This window comes from Mizuhopecten yessoensis, unplaced genomic scaffold, assembly GCF_002113885.1.
Source record: "Mizuhopecten yessoensis strain PY_sf001 unplaced genomic scaffold, ASM211388v2 scaffold11163, whole genome shotgun sequence".
NCBI classification, from domain to species: Eukaryota; Metazoa; Mollusca; class Bivalvia; order Pectinida; family Pectinidae; genus Mizuhopecten; species Mizuhopecten yessoensis.
This window is the reverse complement of record NW_018408911.1, coordinates 430,565-444,887: the sequence shown is the minus strand read 5'-3', so window position 1 is coordinate 444,887 and position 14,323 is coordinate 430,565. Positions and strand designations below refer to the sequence as shown.

The 14,323-nt window shown below is 34.6% G+C and overlaps 1 protein-coding gene across 5 annotated transcripts in view; it reads right to left on the bottom strand.

The window, feature by feature from the left end:
• Nucleotides 1–1,210: 1,210 nt before the first annotated feature.
• Nucleotides 1,211–14,323, bottom strand: part of LOC110467153 (inactive tyrosine-protein kinase transmembrane receptor ROR1-like) — a 238,023-nt gene continuing 224,910 nt past the window's right edge. For all 5 annotated transcript variants that reach the window (XM_021524103.1, XM_021524101.1, XM_021524105.1 and 2 more), the window contains 6 exons: nt 13,014–13,162; nt 12,384–12,593; nt 11,978–12,073; nt 9,876–10,001; nt 9,372–9,488; nt 1,211–8,993 (listed from right to left, as the gene is read on the bottom strand). In XM_021524103.1, coding sequence (XP_021379778.1) covers nt 7,330–8,993; nt 9,372–9,488; nt 9,876–10,001; nt 11,978–12,073; nt 12,384–12,593; nt 13,014–13,162 — 2,362 coding nt within the window. In that variant the 3' untranslated portion in view covers nt 1,211–7,329. The remainder of the gene's footprint in view (nt 8,994–9,371; nt 9,489–9,875; nt 10,002–11,977; nt 12,074–12,383; nt 12,594–13,013; nt 13,163–14,323) is intronic.

The window sequence follows — 14,323 nt, the reverse complement described above, 5'->3', positions numbered from 1 at the left end:
TGTAATGTCTAGATTACATTAAAATAGATGTCTGTAATGTCTATATAGATAACAGTTAACTAGAGGTCTGTAATGTCTAGATTACATTAAACTAGATGTCTGTAATGTCTATATAGATTACATTTAACTAGAGGTCTGTAATGTCTATAGATAACATTTAACTAGATGTCTGTAATGTCTAGATTACATTAAAATAGATGTCTGTAATGTCTGTAGGTAACAGTTAACTACAGGTCTGTAATGTCTAGATTACATTTAACTAGAGGTCTGTAATGTCTATAGATAACATTAAAGACTTCTAGTTAAATGTAATCTAGACATTACAGAACTGTAGTTAACTTTTACCTACAGACATTACAGACATCTATGTTAATGTAATCTAGACATTACAGACCTCTAGTTAAATGTAATCTATATAGACATTACAGACATCTAGTTAAATGTTATCTATAGACAATACAGACCTCTAGTTAAATGTAATGTCTATATAGATTACATTTAACTAGAGGTCTGTATTGTCTATAGATAACATTTAACTAGAAGACTGTAATGGCTATAGATAACATTTAACTAGAAGACTGTAATGGCTATAGATAACATTTAACTAGAAGACTGTAATGGCTATAGATAACATTTAACTAGAAGACTGTAATGGCTATAGATAACATTTAACTAGAAGTCTGTAATGTCTATAGATAACATTTAACTAGAAGTCTTTAATGTCTATAGATAACATTTAACTATAAGTCTTCAATGTCTATAGATAACATTTAACTAGATGTCTGTAATGCGCCCCCTGCTGCTACTTTGATAGAAACAGAGTTAAACGTCTAACCAAAATTAGTGAAGCAGAGGATATAGGTCACAGTGACCTACATTTGATATATTATTGTAGTAATCTACAAGTTGTATTCAAAAATAATGTTTGATTACTATTGGACTTCGGGTACTGGCCATAGGTCGGTGGGTTTTCTCCGGGAACTCAGGCTTTCCTCCGCCACCAAACCTGGCATGTTCTTAAATGACCAAAGCTGTTATACATAAACAAATCAAACTTCTAGTAATAGAGCTAAAGTTATAGAGAAATAAATGCAGTGTCTAACCAAGATATTGTACTGACTGAGAGAAAAGGCAAAACCTTCAATGCCTCGTCCCTCCACACGGTTGTGAGGAGCAATAAAAGGTCTCCAAACAAAAGAGTAAAGTCTGATTATAGCTTTGTCAAACACTTTATTCTGCTGTGTTGGATGGATGAATTCTGAGTAATATGTCACTTCACGTGACTACAACACAAGATTGAGAATGAATCTTACATGCTAAGCTGTTGACACTGATGTGGAATAAACATGACTTTCTATAAAACATACACAGGTCGCCAATAACGGATCATCATTTCACCTTGAAATGAACATAGGTCACCAACAACTTGTAGTCTACTGACCTTGAAGTTCATCGGTCCTCAAAAACTGACAGATACAAAACGTCCCTAGAACCAAATACAAGTCATTCTAAATTGATGGGTTTAAATTACTAGAACATCAACACATTGCCAAGTTTCCCCCCTAATTGAAAGGATGCTGGATTGGTCCTATGACAATTTTCATTTCTGAGACATTTCAATATCACAAGGTTAAAACAGTTAGTTGGTTCTAGAAAATTCTGTTTTTAAGTCAGGGAAGTTAATTTGTTTTTAATTCTTACCCATTGTTTCTTGGTACAATGGAATATACATGGAAAACATATTATGAATTGATCCTTTAAAATACCGAACAAGATCAGCAGACTCGAGATTTGGCGGCCTATCCAAAATCAAATAAAAACTCGAAGTAGCACCTACTGTTAAGATCTGCGTCGAGTTTATAGGAAGATTGACCAGGTCTGTGTTGTCAGCAGCTTTGTGCTCTATTTAAAATTTCATGTATTCCAGCAAAATATATAATTGCAAGACTCAATATACTGCTTCATAGAGTCCTGCTTGGCAGAAATCTTCAAAATGAACATAATCATCTCATCAGAAGTTTAATCTCAAAAATGTAAAACTCGACCAAATATGCTTCTCGCCTGCCGTTATCGGCTACACTGAGTATATAAAAGCAAGCTTTGCTCTGTACTAGATCTATTATTACCAAGATGTGAAGAATACACAAGTACAGAAGAAAAAAAACATTTCAGCAGAGTAGAGAAACCTGCATACAGTGACCCCAAAGGGACAAATCCGTCGTTATGGACAGGAAGTCACTAAAGCAGGTTTACCTGCACACAATTATAAATAACAATATATAGTGGATTTTACAAACTGTTAACATCTAAAAAATTATACATTTATTCTTCTGTATTCAACATCGATGAAGGAGAAGTCTTTTTTTTTTGACAAAGGGAGACAACTCCATACATTTGAATGTATGTAGCGATATAATAAATGAAAAAAAAAAAAAAAGCCTGATATATATTAGGATTGTTAACATACAAGTACATGGAATTAAATTGTCCTTATTTACAAAACGAAGCAACTTTGGCATTTATACGTTAATACAGGGACTTCATGGCGGAGAATATAGAGCAGAGGCTATTTATACAAATAAAACATACCTGGTACATAACATAGAAATTGAGGCATTTTATACAAATCATAATTTGCTATGTATGAGAATATCAGTTTCATACAGACAACATCTAGTAATCCTGTACATTAGCCGGTGTACCAACAGGGCAGTCGGCGTAATTACGATGGCATCAAAGGTGTTATTCAGAAACACCTCCCTAACGGGTAATAAAGATCAAGGTGAAAATCATAACTTATTTCAACACAGATTAAAATGAATGAATCAAGCATGAAATGAATACTGCAAATATGGCATCTTTTGTCGTTTAAATTCTCTTAAATACAACCCGACCTTTCCAGAAAGATCTGAAAGTCTTAATATACAAAATAACGCTACAATATTGTCAAAAATTGAGTGAAAATATATATATTTCCATCTATACAAAAGAAACATTATCCTCTTTCTATAAAATGGTCTCATTAATCCGAAGAAATATCAAGATCAAAGTGATAGAATTGACATTCAACTCATCAACCTTACATTACATGTAGAGAAGGTCTTACGAAAGGAAAAGATAACATGATTGGCAATTTATTTCAAGCTTTTGAACAAAACATTCCTTTTTGTCCAGCTTGATAATACAGAAGAATATGTTTAATGAAAAAGTTTGATGGTGATATTTTTTCTACTCCAAATATTTTCATGCTAATTTTTTTCACAATTCTTCAGATTTCTATTGAAAGATAATAATGGTTTTCTGAATGAAAAAAAATGAAATTGAATTAATATTGACTTGGTATGGAAAAGGAGAAATTTTGTATGACAATTGATTGACTTTGTAAGTAGACTTCATTTTATACACCGGAAATACATCACTAATTATAAGGCATCTGATCACTTCACAACCGTATACACAGATATATGTTAACAACACTCTGTTAATAGATGTAATTTAAGAAAGAAACTTCAAAATTTTGATTTTCAACATGCCATCTTTCTGCCACAATGTAATAAATATAATTTCCTAATTAGCATTTCATAGCATGAAAAAATATTTGTATATTTTTTTTTATCGTCATCTTTCTAGACTATTTATGTATTAGTCAAGACACAGATTTAAAGGTAAGTAGTACAAGCAAAATAAAATATGACAATTTCTGTATGTTTAGCATGTGGACCAGAAATTTTGGCAATCTATAAATCAAACTTGATCCCTTGGGTAAGCTTATTTCTCAAAGTGTTGGTCTGCAACTCTAGGTTGGGGAAAAAATTAGCTACCATTTCATGGTTACAACTATATGTTTGTGCATCTAAATTGGAACGCTGCATGTACTGATTCTTGAAAGTGTAAAATATAAATTGCACATATAAATATTTGAGAATGTGTACAAGAAATTGTACACTATGATTTAAACAATCCTAAAAGAAATTGTACAAGTTCATTCGTGAAACTAAAGAAGAATTGTGCATCTGTTTTGAGATTGTGCAAGACTTTCTAATACAACTGTAATCCTCTTTCTTGGAGTATTCAAAAGTGTATTTTTCGGTAAAAATTCCTGTATGAGAGAAAGTTTACATAAACCTCTACACAACAGTACCATGGTAAACCAAACCACGGCAACCAGATATATATATATATATACCATTCTCATTATAAATATGTGATAATTAAATATAAATATTGTCAATAATTGCAGCACTGCAGTTCTGGCACTGTTAATAATACATCCTAAAGTTTATCTGACTAGAAACAATATTACCATCATGCATCAAAATCTGTAACATCGAACATAAAAATACCACATATGACGGCAAAATCGACTATATGCATTTTACCACTGACTTCATACCACACAGCAGTAATTCTGCAGATTGCAGTGGTTCTGACGTAGAGTATGTTCCTCGAAATTTTTTCCAATGATCTATTTGAAGGATGAAGCATAATATATATATATAAAAAAACATCAATCATTGCAGTAAAAGATCACTTCATCTTTCAGCACTGAGTTTCAAGTGTTCCATTTATTTTTATTTTTTTGACAAGAGATATGCTACAGGACAACTTCAGATTTCCTCATTGTATCCAACAGGGTGAGAACTAGCTATCCTCTTCTCATTTGACACTGAACTTTCAAGACATTTCTTCACAATGATTTAAAATCAGAAAATGCAAGTTTTCATCAATATTTGACTTGAAAATGAATTTTGTTTCCCTTTTAAAAATTGGTAGGGTATTATTTGCTTACCTTGTAGATCGAAGCAACTATCCTAGTCTTTCAAATAAAACAAATAACCATTTCCTTTAGGTCTTAAATAAAGACTGTTATTCAAACTTTGAAAAAATGAGGATACTGGTAGTTGCACACCTGTTGAAGGGACATAACTCTTGTATGATCCTACTTGCATATATCCACCCAGTAACTTGGATGGTAGCACCAGTCTGAAATTTATATGCTATACATGTATTTATATATAATTATATCTTAAACTTTATGATTATATGTGTTGAATGGTTTATAATATGTTGGCAATATATATATATAATAATTATGTTTATATCCGGCAGTTGTTTAATTCATTAAGCAACAAAAATTTTGAAAAAATTAATCACATAAAAAATATGAATTTCTTTCAAGACCGAAATAACATTTTTTGAATGGAAAATTTCATGCTAAGTAATTATTTTGATTAATGAAGAATTTTGGTAGTATATATAAAGTTTCATCGCTATGGTTACATAATATGGTTATACCTGCTCGTGTGGAATCAGAAATAATCACCTGTTCTATTGAATACACACCTACTAACATGTTTACCACTATATATCACTTTCCAGATGAGATTCTAGGATATAAATAACATTTTGTCACAGCCAAGCAATTAACACTTGTAATTCATTTCTCCAATATCAATAAACATAAAATTACATCCTTTGTTTATGTTTCCCTCCCACCTCTATGCATGCAAGATACATTTATTCCATATGGAACATGTTTATCTACTGTCTGAGAAGTATATATATTCCTAAATCCTGAATCACATAAAAATATATTGTTGAGTTTAAGATTGTCAGTACCATATCAGCTGATGTTCTGAACCGTGACGACATTTCAACATCACTGATTTGTCATTTTGGTCAGCAGAAAAATGTCTGTTGCCAATTAGTTAGCGATCGACATATCAAGCTGTTGCATACTGCTTTAGTTTTCAAGTGTACTATGCTTTACCCCACTCTTTCCAAATATGTTCTTGGTTACTGCCAAACTTACAGGTAAGAGGTGGGAGAAAAGAGTCACTTATTATGTAGGTATAGGGGACAGGGCTCAGAACATCAGCACGCCTCAGTTTTAACCCTAATTCTATTCCCTCAAGCAAAATTTCTAAATTCCTCATACCTACATACGAAAGACTCATCAAAGAATTTTTGAATCTTTAGCAGTAAACAGTAGAATTATTTAAAGTCTGATATGATTGTCAGGGAAAACTGACACCGATATTTCCTGATTTGATCAGTAAGTACTCTTTTACCAAAGTTTGTACTGGGATTAAATATTTCACATTTTTTTTTATACTTTTAAACATGATAAAATTATTCTGAGAACATTTTGGATAAAATATCTTGAAATTTCAAACTAAAAATACATTTTACAAATAAAAACAAAATTCAGGGCGGTTGCCAATGAAGCTTCGCTAAGATTAAGGATGGGTACTGCTTACTGCAAATCAACAGGTTAATTTTTGGGAAGAAGAAAGGGTTTTCTACCTTGGTGTGGGAACAAGTAAGGTCATTACCTCCCTTGGTGTGGGAACAAGTAAGGTAATTACCTCCCTTGGTGTGGGAAGGGATACGGATGTCTCCCCCATCACACATAACTATACAAAAACATTAATTATAGTCACAAAATGACAAAACTTCATGAATTACACAAATTTCATTATAACCATGATATCTCATTTTTAAACGAGTCTTACAGGTCAAAGTTACCATACAAACTAACAATTAACTTTGGCCGGTAGCATATAATAATATAATATATAGTCAAATTCCATCATTCTAAGCATAGCATTCTTCCTGGCCACATCAAGGAAATCCAGAAGTACTGCATTGTTCTGTATATCAAGCAGCTGACTTATCTGTAATGTTGAAATATTTCAATATTACACTCAAAGTTACAGGATATCTAGTGGTGGAGGATTAGTGAAGTAATCGTCCTGTCACACCCGTGTTGTTGGTGTTGTGACCCGACCATGGCATTCCAGGATAACACAGGTGAGAATTTCTGTGTCACTTCAATCATACAATACCTCCATTATAACACAATTGTTGTATTTCTAGATTGGTACATCTTTTGTCTCTATTTATCCTACCTGTAAAACACAATAAAGATGTTCGACACACCTTTGATTCATTTGCCACGTTCTGTCACCTTCACAATACTATCCCAATTACAGCACATTTGATGTCAATCTGGCATACTATTCCGATGACGGCATACCTATATTTCATCATTCTGATTATGACATACCTGTATTCCACTAGCCCGATTATGACAACAGAATACCTGTATACCAATATTCAAAGTCCGGTATACAGAACTGCCATCACTTAAAGCACTATCATACACAAATAATCCTAAATGATGTAGCTCATTTTCGAAATCTACATCAGGTACGAAGATTCTGTTGAGTCAGAATTAACACATCATTCCAGGTGTAAATTCCCTAGCACATGGATATCACACTTTACGAGTACATTCACAGGTAAACCAGCCCCACAGGCAGAACACTAAATCTCGTTGTACTCAGTCCGCGTGTCTGGAATGTAGGTGTTCTGTGGGCCGTACTTGTTACTACTGTCTGTTAGTGGGAGCACTGCTGGACCGTTATTTTGAGAGCCGCCCTGTGGTATCGCTGTTTGTGGGTGTGGCATTGTGTTGGGTTTGTAGGGTTGGCCGGAGCCCTGCGACCCTGAACTGTTGGATGCCTTAGAACTAGCCACGGACCCCGGCGGAGATAGCTTAGAAATCCCGTTCGGAAGCTGGTTAGGGGGGCTGTTGAACTGTGCTAAGAGTTTCTGGTTCATAACCTGGCCGTGTTGGGGACCCATCATGAGTGGATGTTGTGGCATCTGTACCTGGTTAGCCAGGTAGTGAGGGGGGAGGGCATGGTAACTAGGAGGCATCATGCCCAGTGGCGGAGCTGGGGACATGCAATGGCTGGACTGAGAGGGGTCTGACCCTCCACTGGATCCTGTCAGCCCTGTTATGGCCGTGGTGTTGCTAGGACCAGTACTTCCTTGGTGACTGGGACCACTTTGGGAACTCTGATGACTACTGGAGTGGGCTGAGTGGCTCTGACTCAAGCTCCAGTGAGGGTTCTGCATCATGATCTCTGTCTTCCATGCTTTCAGCCGTGCATGTATTTCCCTAAAGAGGGGTCGGCGAGCTGGAGTCTCATGCCAGCATTCTACCATGAGACCATATATGCGTGTTGGACAGTCCTCAGGGCATGGAAGAATCTGGCGTTTTCTTACGACCTCGATAACCTCCTGGTTTGAGAATCCATAGTAGGGCTGTAATCCATAGCTAAAGATTTCCCACATCACGATTCCAAATGACCACACATCACTCTCTGTAGTAAACTTTCCATACAGAATCGATTCTGGTGGCATCCAGCGGACAGGTAGCAGAGACTTACTCTGAACCCTGTAGTAATCTGACGAGTAGATGTCCCGAGAAAGTCCAAAATCAGATATCTTCACACTCAAGTTGTCTCCAACAAGTACGTTTCTTGCTGCCAGATCCCGATGTACAAAATGATGGCTGGCCAGGTACTCCATGCCAGCTGCCACTTGAGTGGCGATATGTAACATGTCCGGGTATTCCAGCATTGGTTTATGGGCACAATCATCGTCTGCCACTGACACATCAGAGTTTGGTGAGCGACAAATTAGAAATTCGTGAAGGTCTCCATGAGGCATGAACTCAAATAACATACACATTGGTTCCTGTTTCATGCACACCCCCAGTAAACACACAATATTGGGGTGTCGCATCTCAGTCATCAAGTCGACTTCTCGACGGAAATCATTCTTCATCTTTGGAGTTGCATTTTCTTTCAAAGTCTTTACAGCAACCTTTGACACAGTATTTTCAGCATACAGACCAAGTAGGTCTCCTTTGTAAACCTTCCCAAAAGCTCCCTCTCCAAGCTCCTGCATGAATCTGATTGACGACAGCGGAAACTCACGTATACGAGTACCAGATTTTGCTGTGAGTGGATGAGACTCGCTGTTGTTTTGTGGTGCCTGCCGGCCATTTTTCAAGCCTGCACCTTTTTGTTTTCGATGTCGCTGGAATAGACAAACGATAGCGAGGAGGAGAACAAGTGCCAAGGGAACGATAATCCCGGGGACCAGTATAAACATGAGTTTGTCTACCGGCTCGCCAGCTGTGGAATGAAAAATAACAGGTTAGTCATATTACACACAGCTTCATAAACAAATTAGCAATGGTAACCATGCCAACATATCATATCCTAGCAGACATATTTTTATTCACAACAAATCATTCTACTATTCATTGTACTTCAGTTATTTTTTTAGAAATATCACACATCCAGAAATTAGGTTAACATTTTTTTGTAAATGGATAATTTCTTAAACAAAAGTTTCACAATTCATATTATCATATTTTACCAATGATAGGTCGAGGAGGCCTGTGCAAAATGAGTCAAAAGTGGGGAGTGGACTTGTTACCGGAAGTATGCCTTTTATTTTATTGTATGTCCATTTATAAGTATAATTCATGGGAATGGACGGATACTAACTTTGATAGGAGGTACACTTGGGAATGTCACAGAGCTCACTGTGGTGGTAGTAGGGGTCTGTGAAACACCAGGGGCCAGTAAACGTGCCATTAGGGTTCCGGCAAAAGTTGTGATTTCCTGTAAATTAAAATGAACGAAATTTGATATTGCCTACAAAACATGCATCCCTTATCACACCTATATTACTAAAGTTTTAAGGGAAATTTTCTAATCCAGTCAAGGAGTTCTTCATGAATTTAAAATTCTGTAAATACCATTCAGACACTTTTAAAAAGATAGAAGTAGTTCAACTGTTACCACATTGAACCTTTAAATCAAAAAGAAATTCTGAAGATTTAATGTACTTTAATGTACCTTGTTTGGAAAATACAAGAAACACGAATCTTGCTTTGTAAGTTTTCAAGTCTTAAGCCTTTATTTTATTTAGATTACAAAAGTATATACTTCATAACATATTAAAGAATGAAAACTGAAATCTTTCCACTATTAATGTCAGGTACCTACCAAGTTCTTTGTTGTCTTTAGACTTGAAGCTCGGGTTGTGTAACCAGTTTTGACAGGTTCGGCCTGAACGCGTCCTGTTGACCTGGCCGCGATAGTTCTCGCCACTTCCGTTATAGCAATTCATCTCTACAATATCATTTTTTGTTTTTTTGGGGTTATTTTTGGCATTGAAAATATATATATAAATCTTATATATCATAATGTACTAGAAATACAATATCATGTTATAATTTAAGTAATATATCATAATGTACTAAAAATATAATATCATGTTATAAGTTAGTTACATGTATATATACATTATCATAATGCACTAGAAATACAATATCATGTTATAACTCAAGTTAAATATCATAATGTACTAGAAATACAATATCATGTTATAACTTAAGTTACATGTATACATCATAATGTACTAGAAATACAATATCGAGTCACAATATAAGTAATACCTCATAATGTACTAGAAATACAATATCATGTTATAAGTTAAGTTACATGTATACATCATAATGTACTAGAAATACAATATCGAGTCACAATATAAGTAATACCTTATAATGTACTAGAAATACAATGTCGAGTCACAATATAAGTAATACCTTATAATGTACTAGAAATACAATATCACGTTATAAGTTAAGTTACATATATATATCCTAATGCGCTAGAAATACAACATCATGTTACAATATAAGTAAAACATCATAATGTACTAGACATACAATATCATGTTATAACTCAAGTTAAATATCATAATGTACTAGTAATACAATATCATGTTATAACTCAAGTAATATATCATAATGTACTAGAAAAACAATATCATTTTTTTTGTTTTCATTACGTAGTAAACTCGTTATATTGTATAAAAACAGCGTTTTCATTTTGTAGTAAACAAGCAATATTGTATAATAACGTGTTTTTTGTTTTTTTTAAATCTTATTTTTTTTTTATGAACCATTAATCGCCATAATTTAAGCATATTATATATAGTGTATTGATTCACATTTAAAACGAAAAGGAAGTTAATAAAAGTAAATAATCAAAATAAAAGATTCAATCCGGAAACTAAAAGGTCCCGTGTTTACGTTTGTTTTTATCCTTATATACTGTACAATCATGGCGGTGTCTCCATGTGTTCGGAATTTGGTGGGGTGTGTGGATGTTTATACGCGTTCCCGTTGTATTTTGTGGATATACATTGAAGGGTATAGGTAAGTAATATCAAAGTGTTGTAATATTTGTTTACGTTCTCGCGATATGTTGTTGCATTGTTGTGTGGGGTAGGTTTCTTATTGATGTAGCACCCACGTGTTCCACCTTCAGGGTATCATAAAAGGAAAATAAGTAGCATGATTTACTATTTTAGTTGTATCAAATCGATTATCTAACTATCTCTGCAATATCATCAAGTACAATCAAATTAATAATGAATAAGTTTCTTTAAACTCATTAAGAAGAAAACCTAACTTGAGGAGATATGCTACCTTACTCTAACACATATCTTCTTTCTAAAAGAGCTCCACTCTAAAAATGATCACTTATGTTATGATGGATAACTTATAAACATTTTTATGTCAAAGTTGTCAAAGGGTGATGGTTTCAATCAAAGTTTTAAAGGGAGATAATTCTTCGCACGAATCAAAGTTTTGAAGGGAGATAATTCTTCACACAAATCTAAGCTTTGAAGGGAGATAATTCTTCACACAAATCAAAGTTTTGAAAGGAGATTATTCTTCACACAAATCAAAGCTTTGAAGGGAGATAATTCTTCACACAAATCAAAGTTTTGAAGGGAGATAATTCTTCACACAAATCAAAGACGGCAAACTGGCAGTTGACTTACTAGTACAAAACGAAGCATTAAAACAATGTTTTTTTACCATATGCATTGCAATCATTGCTTATTACATTAAAACTAATTCCCAAAGAAGGTTTGTTCCTTTTCTGTTCAATATGCCATTCTTTAAGAAAATTTGTTTTGGTTTTATGTCTTTCCACTATTATTTTGCAACAAAACATAACCCCTGCACTAATCAATCTATTAAAACCTGAGAATGAAGTGTCAAGCTGTCCAGTCTGACACAGCTAGTACTTACTGGGTGGAGTTTTGGTGACGCCAATGCGTACACATCCGTCACCCTCTTGAGTGCCAGGGGGAGCTAACTCATAACACTTGGGTAAAAACTTGTCACCTGTAAAATAAAGATGTATTTATCAGTTTTCATTATATGAACTACATAATATGACTCCTTTTATATATATGAACTTTATATCGTGATGTACATATACTTATATTGAGACATGACCTCTGGTCGACATGGACTTCCCAGCATGACCTTTGACATACATATAATTATTCAGGATATAACCTCTGATCTGTTTGCACCAATTCTAGAAAATGACCTCAGATCTAAGGCACTTATTCATGGATCTGACCTACAGATACTTATTCCTGACATAACCTTTGACATACACATACGTAATCCAGGACCTGCGACCTACCAATGCGTGGGTGATGTTTGCCGATGACATACTCCTTTTGACAAATGTTACTCTTCAGCATCTCACACTCGTCACGACACACTTGACGTGGTTTTGGATTGGTTGGGTGGTTGTCACACAGGGGAAACGTGTGATAGCAGAGAAATGGGATAGCATAGTCTTGACATTCCTTACTCATGGTATTGGATGCCTGAATTGTTGTAAAGGCCGCTACAAAAACAAAGGGTGTACAAGATAAAGTAAAGAAAAACAAAGGGTGTACAAGCTAAAGTAAATTACAATGAAGAATACTAGGCTCTCAATTAAGGTGTTAAATTAATTAAAAGGCAAAGAACTTTAATTATCACAAGAGTTTATATGATCTGGCAGATCAAGTCAGTAAAGGGAAAATTTTAAAAAACATCGTTATTCAGTATTAATGTTTTTCTACTGTCAAAGCATTTGATCAAGTAACATCATGGTAGGAACCAGGGGTTCAGCCTCATACTCGTCCCTGGTGTAGCCAACTGTTCTTTATTTGGGAATCAAGGTTCTGTTGTAATGGCCATTAATGATGATTAATGTACTCTTTTTAAATCAAGCTGTCTTCATTCCAGGAGCTCTTAGAATACAATCAAGCTATTCACTTACCGAGGAAATTTTCCTCCTTGATGCCTTGTGAGTACTCAGAAGTAACGTAGATTGTCCTGTTTTGAAGGAAGCGGGAACAAGTTGTACCTCGGAAAACTTGGCAGAAACCATCACCTTCTTCCTGAGACTTGCGTTCCTCCTCCTTATATCTGTAATACACAACATGTCACATCAACTCCAAATACACCTCACCATTCATCATATCAACTCCAAATACACTTAACCAAACATTGTATCAACTCTAAATACACTTAACGGTAACAAAACATTGTATCAACTCTAAGCACACTTAACCAAACATTATATCAACTCTAAACACACTTCACAAAACATTGTATCAACTCCAGATACACTTCACCATTCATTACATCAACTCCAAATACACTAAACCATTCATTACATCAACTTCAGATACACTTCACCATTCATTTTATCAACTCCAGATACACTTCACCATTCATTACATCAACTCCAAATGCACTTAACCATTCATTACATCAACTCCAGATACACTTCACCATTCATTTTATCAACTCCAGATACACTTAACCATTCATTATATCAACTCAAAATACACGTCACCATTCATTATATCAACTACTTCACCATTCATTACATCAACTCCAGATACACTTCACCATTCATTTTATCAACTCCAAATACACTTCAACATTCATTATATCAACTCCAGATACACTTAACCATTCATTATATCAACTCAAAATACACTTCACCATTCATTATATCAACTCCAAATACACTTCACCATTCATTATATCAACTCCAAATACACTTCATCATTCATTATATCAACTCCAAATACACGTCACCATTCATTACATCAACTCCAAATACACTTCCCCATTCATTACATCAACTCCAAATACACTTCCCCATTCATTACATCAACTCCAAATACACTTCGCCATTCATTACATCAACTCCAGATACACTTCACCATTCATTACATCAACTTCAAATACACTTCACCATTCATCATATCAACTCCAGATACATTTCACCATTCATTTTATCAACTCCAAATACAATTCAACATTCATTATATCAACTCCAGATACACTTCCCCATTCATTATATCAACTCCAGATACACTTCCCCATTCATTATATCAACTCCAGATACACTTAACCATTCATTATATCAACTCCAAATACCCTTCACCATTCATTACATCAACTCCAAATACACTTCCCCATTCATTACATCAACTCCAAATACACTTCACCATTCATTACATCAACTCCAAATCAACTTCACCATTCATTATATCAACTCCAAATACACTTCAC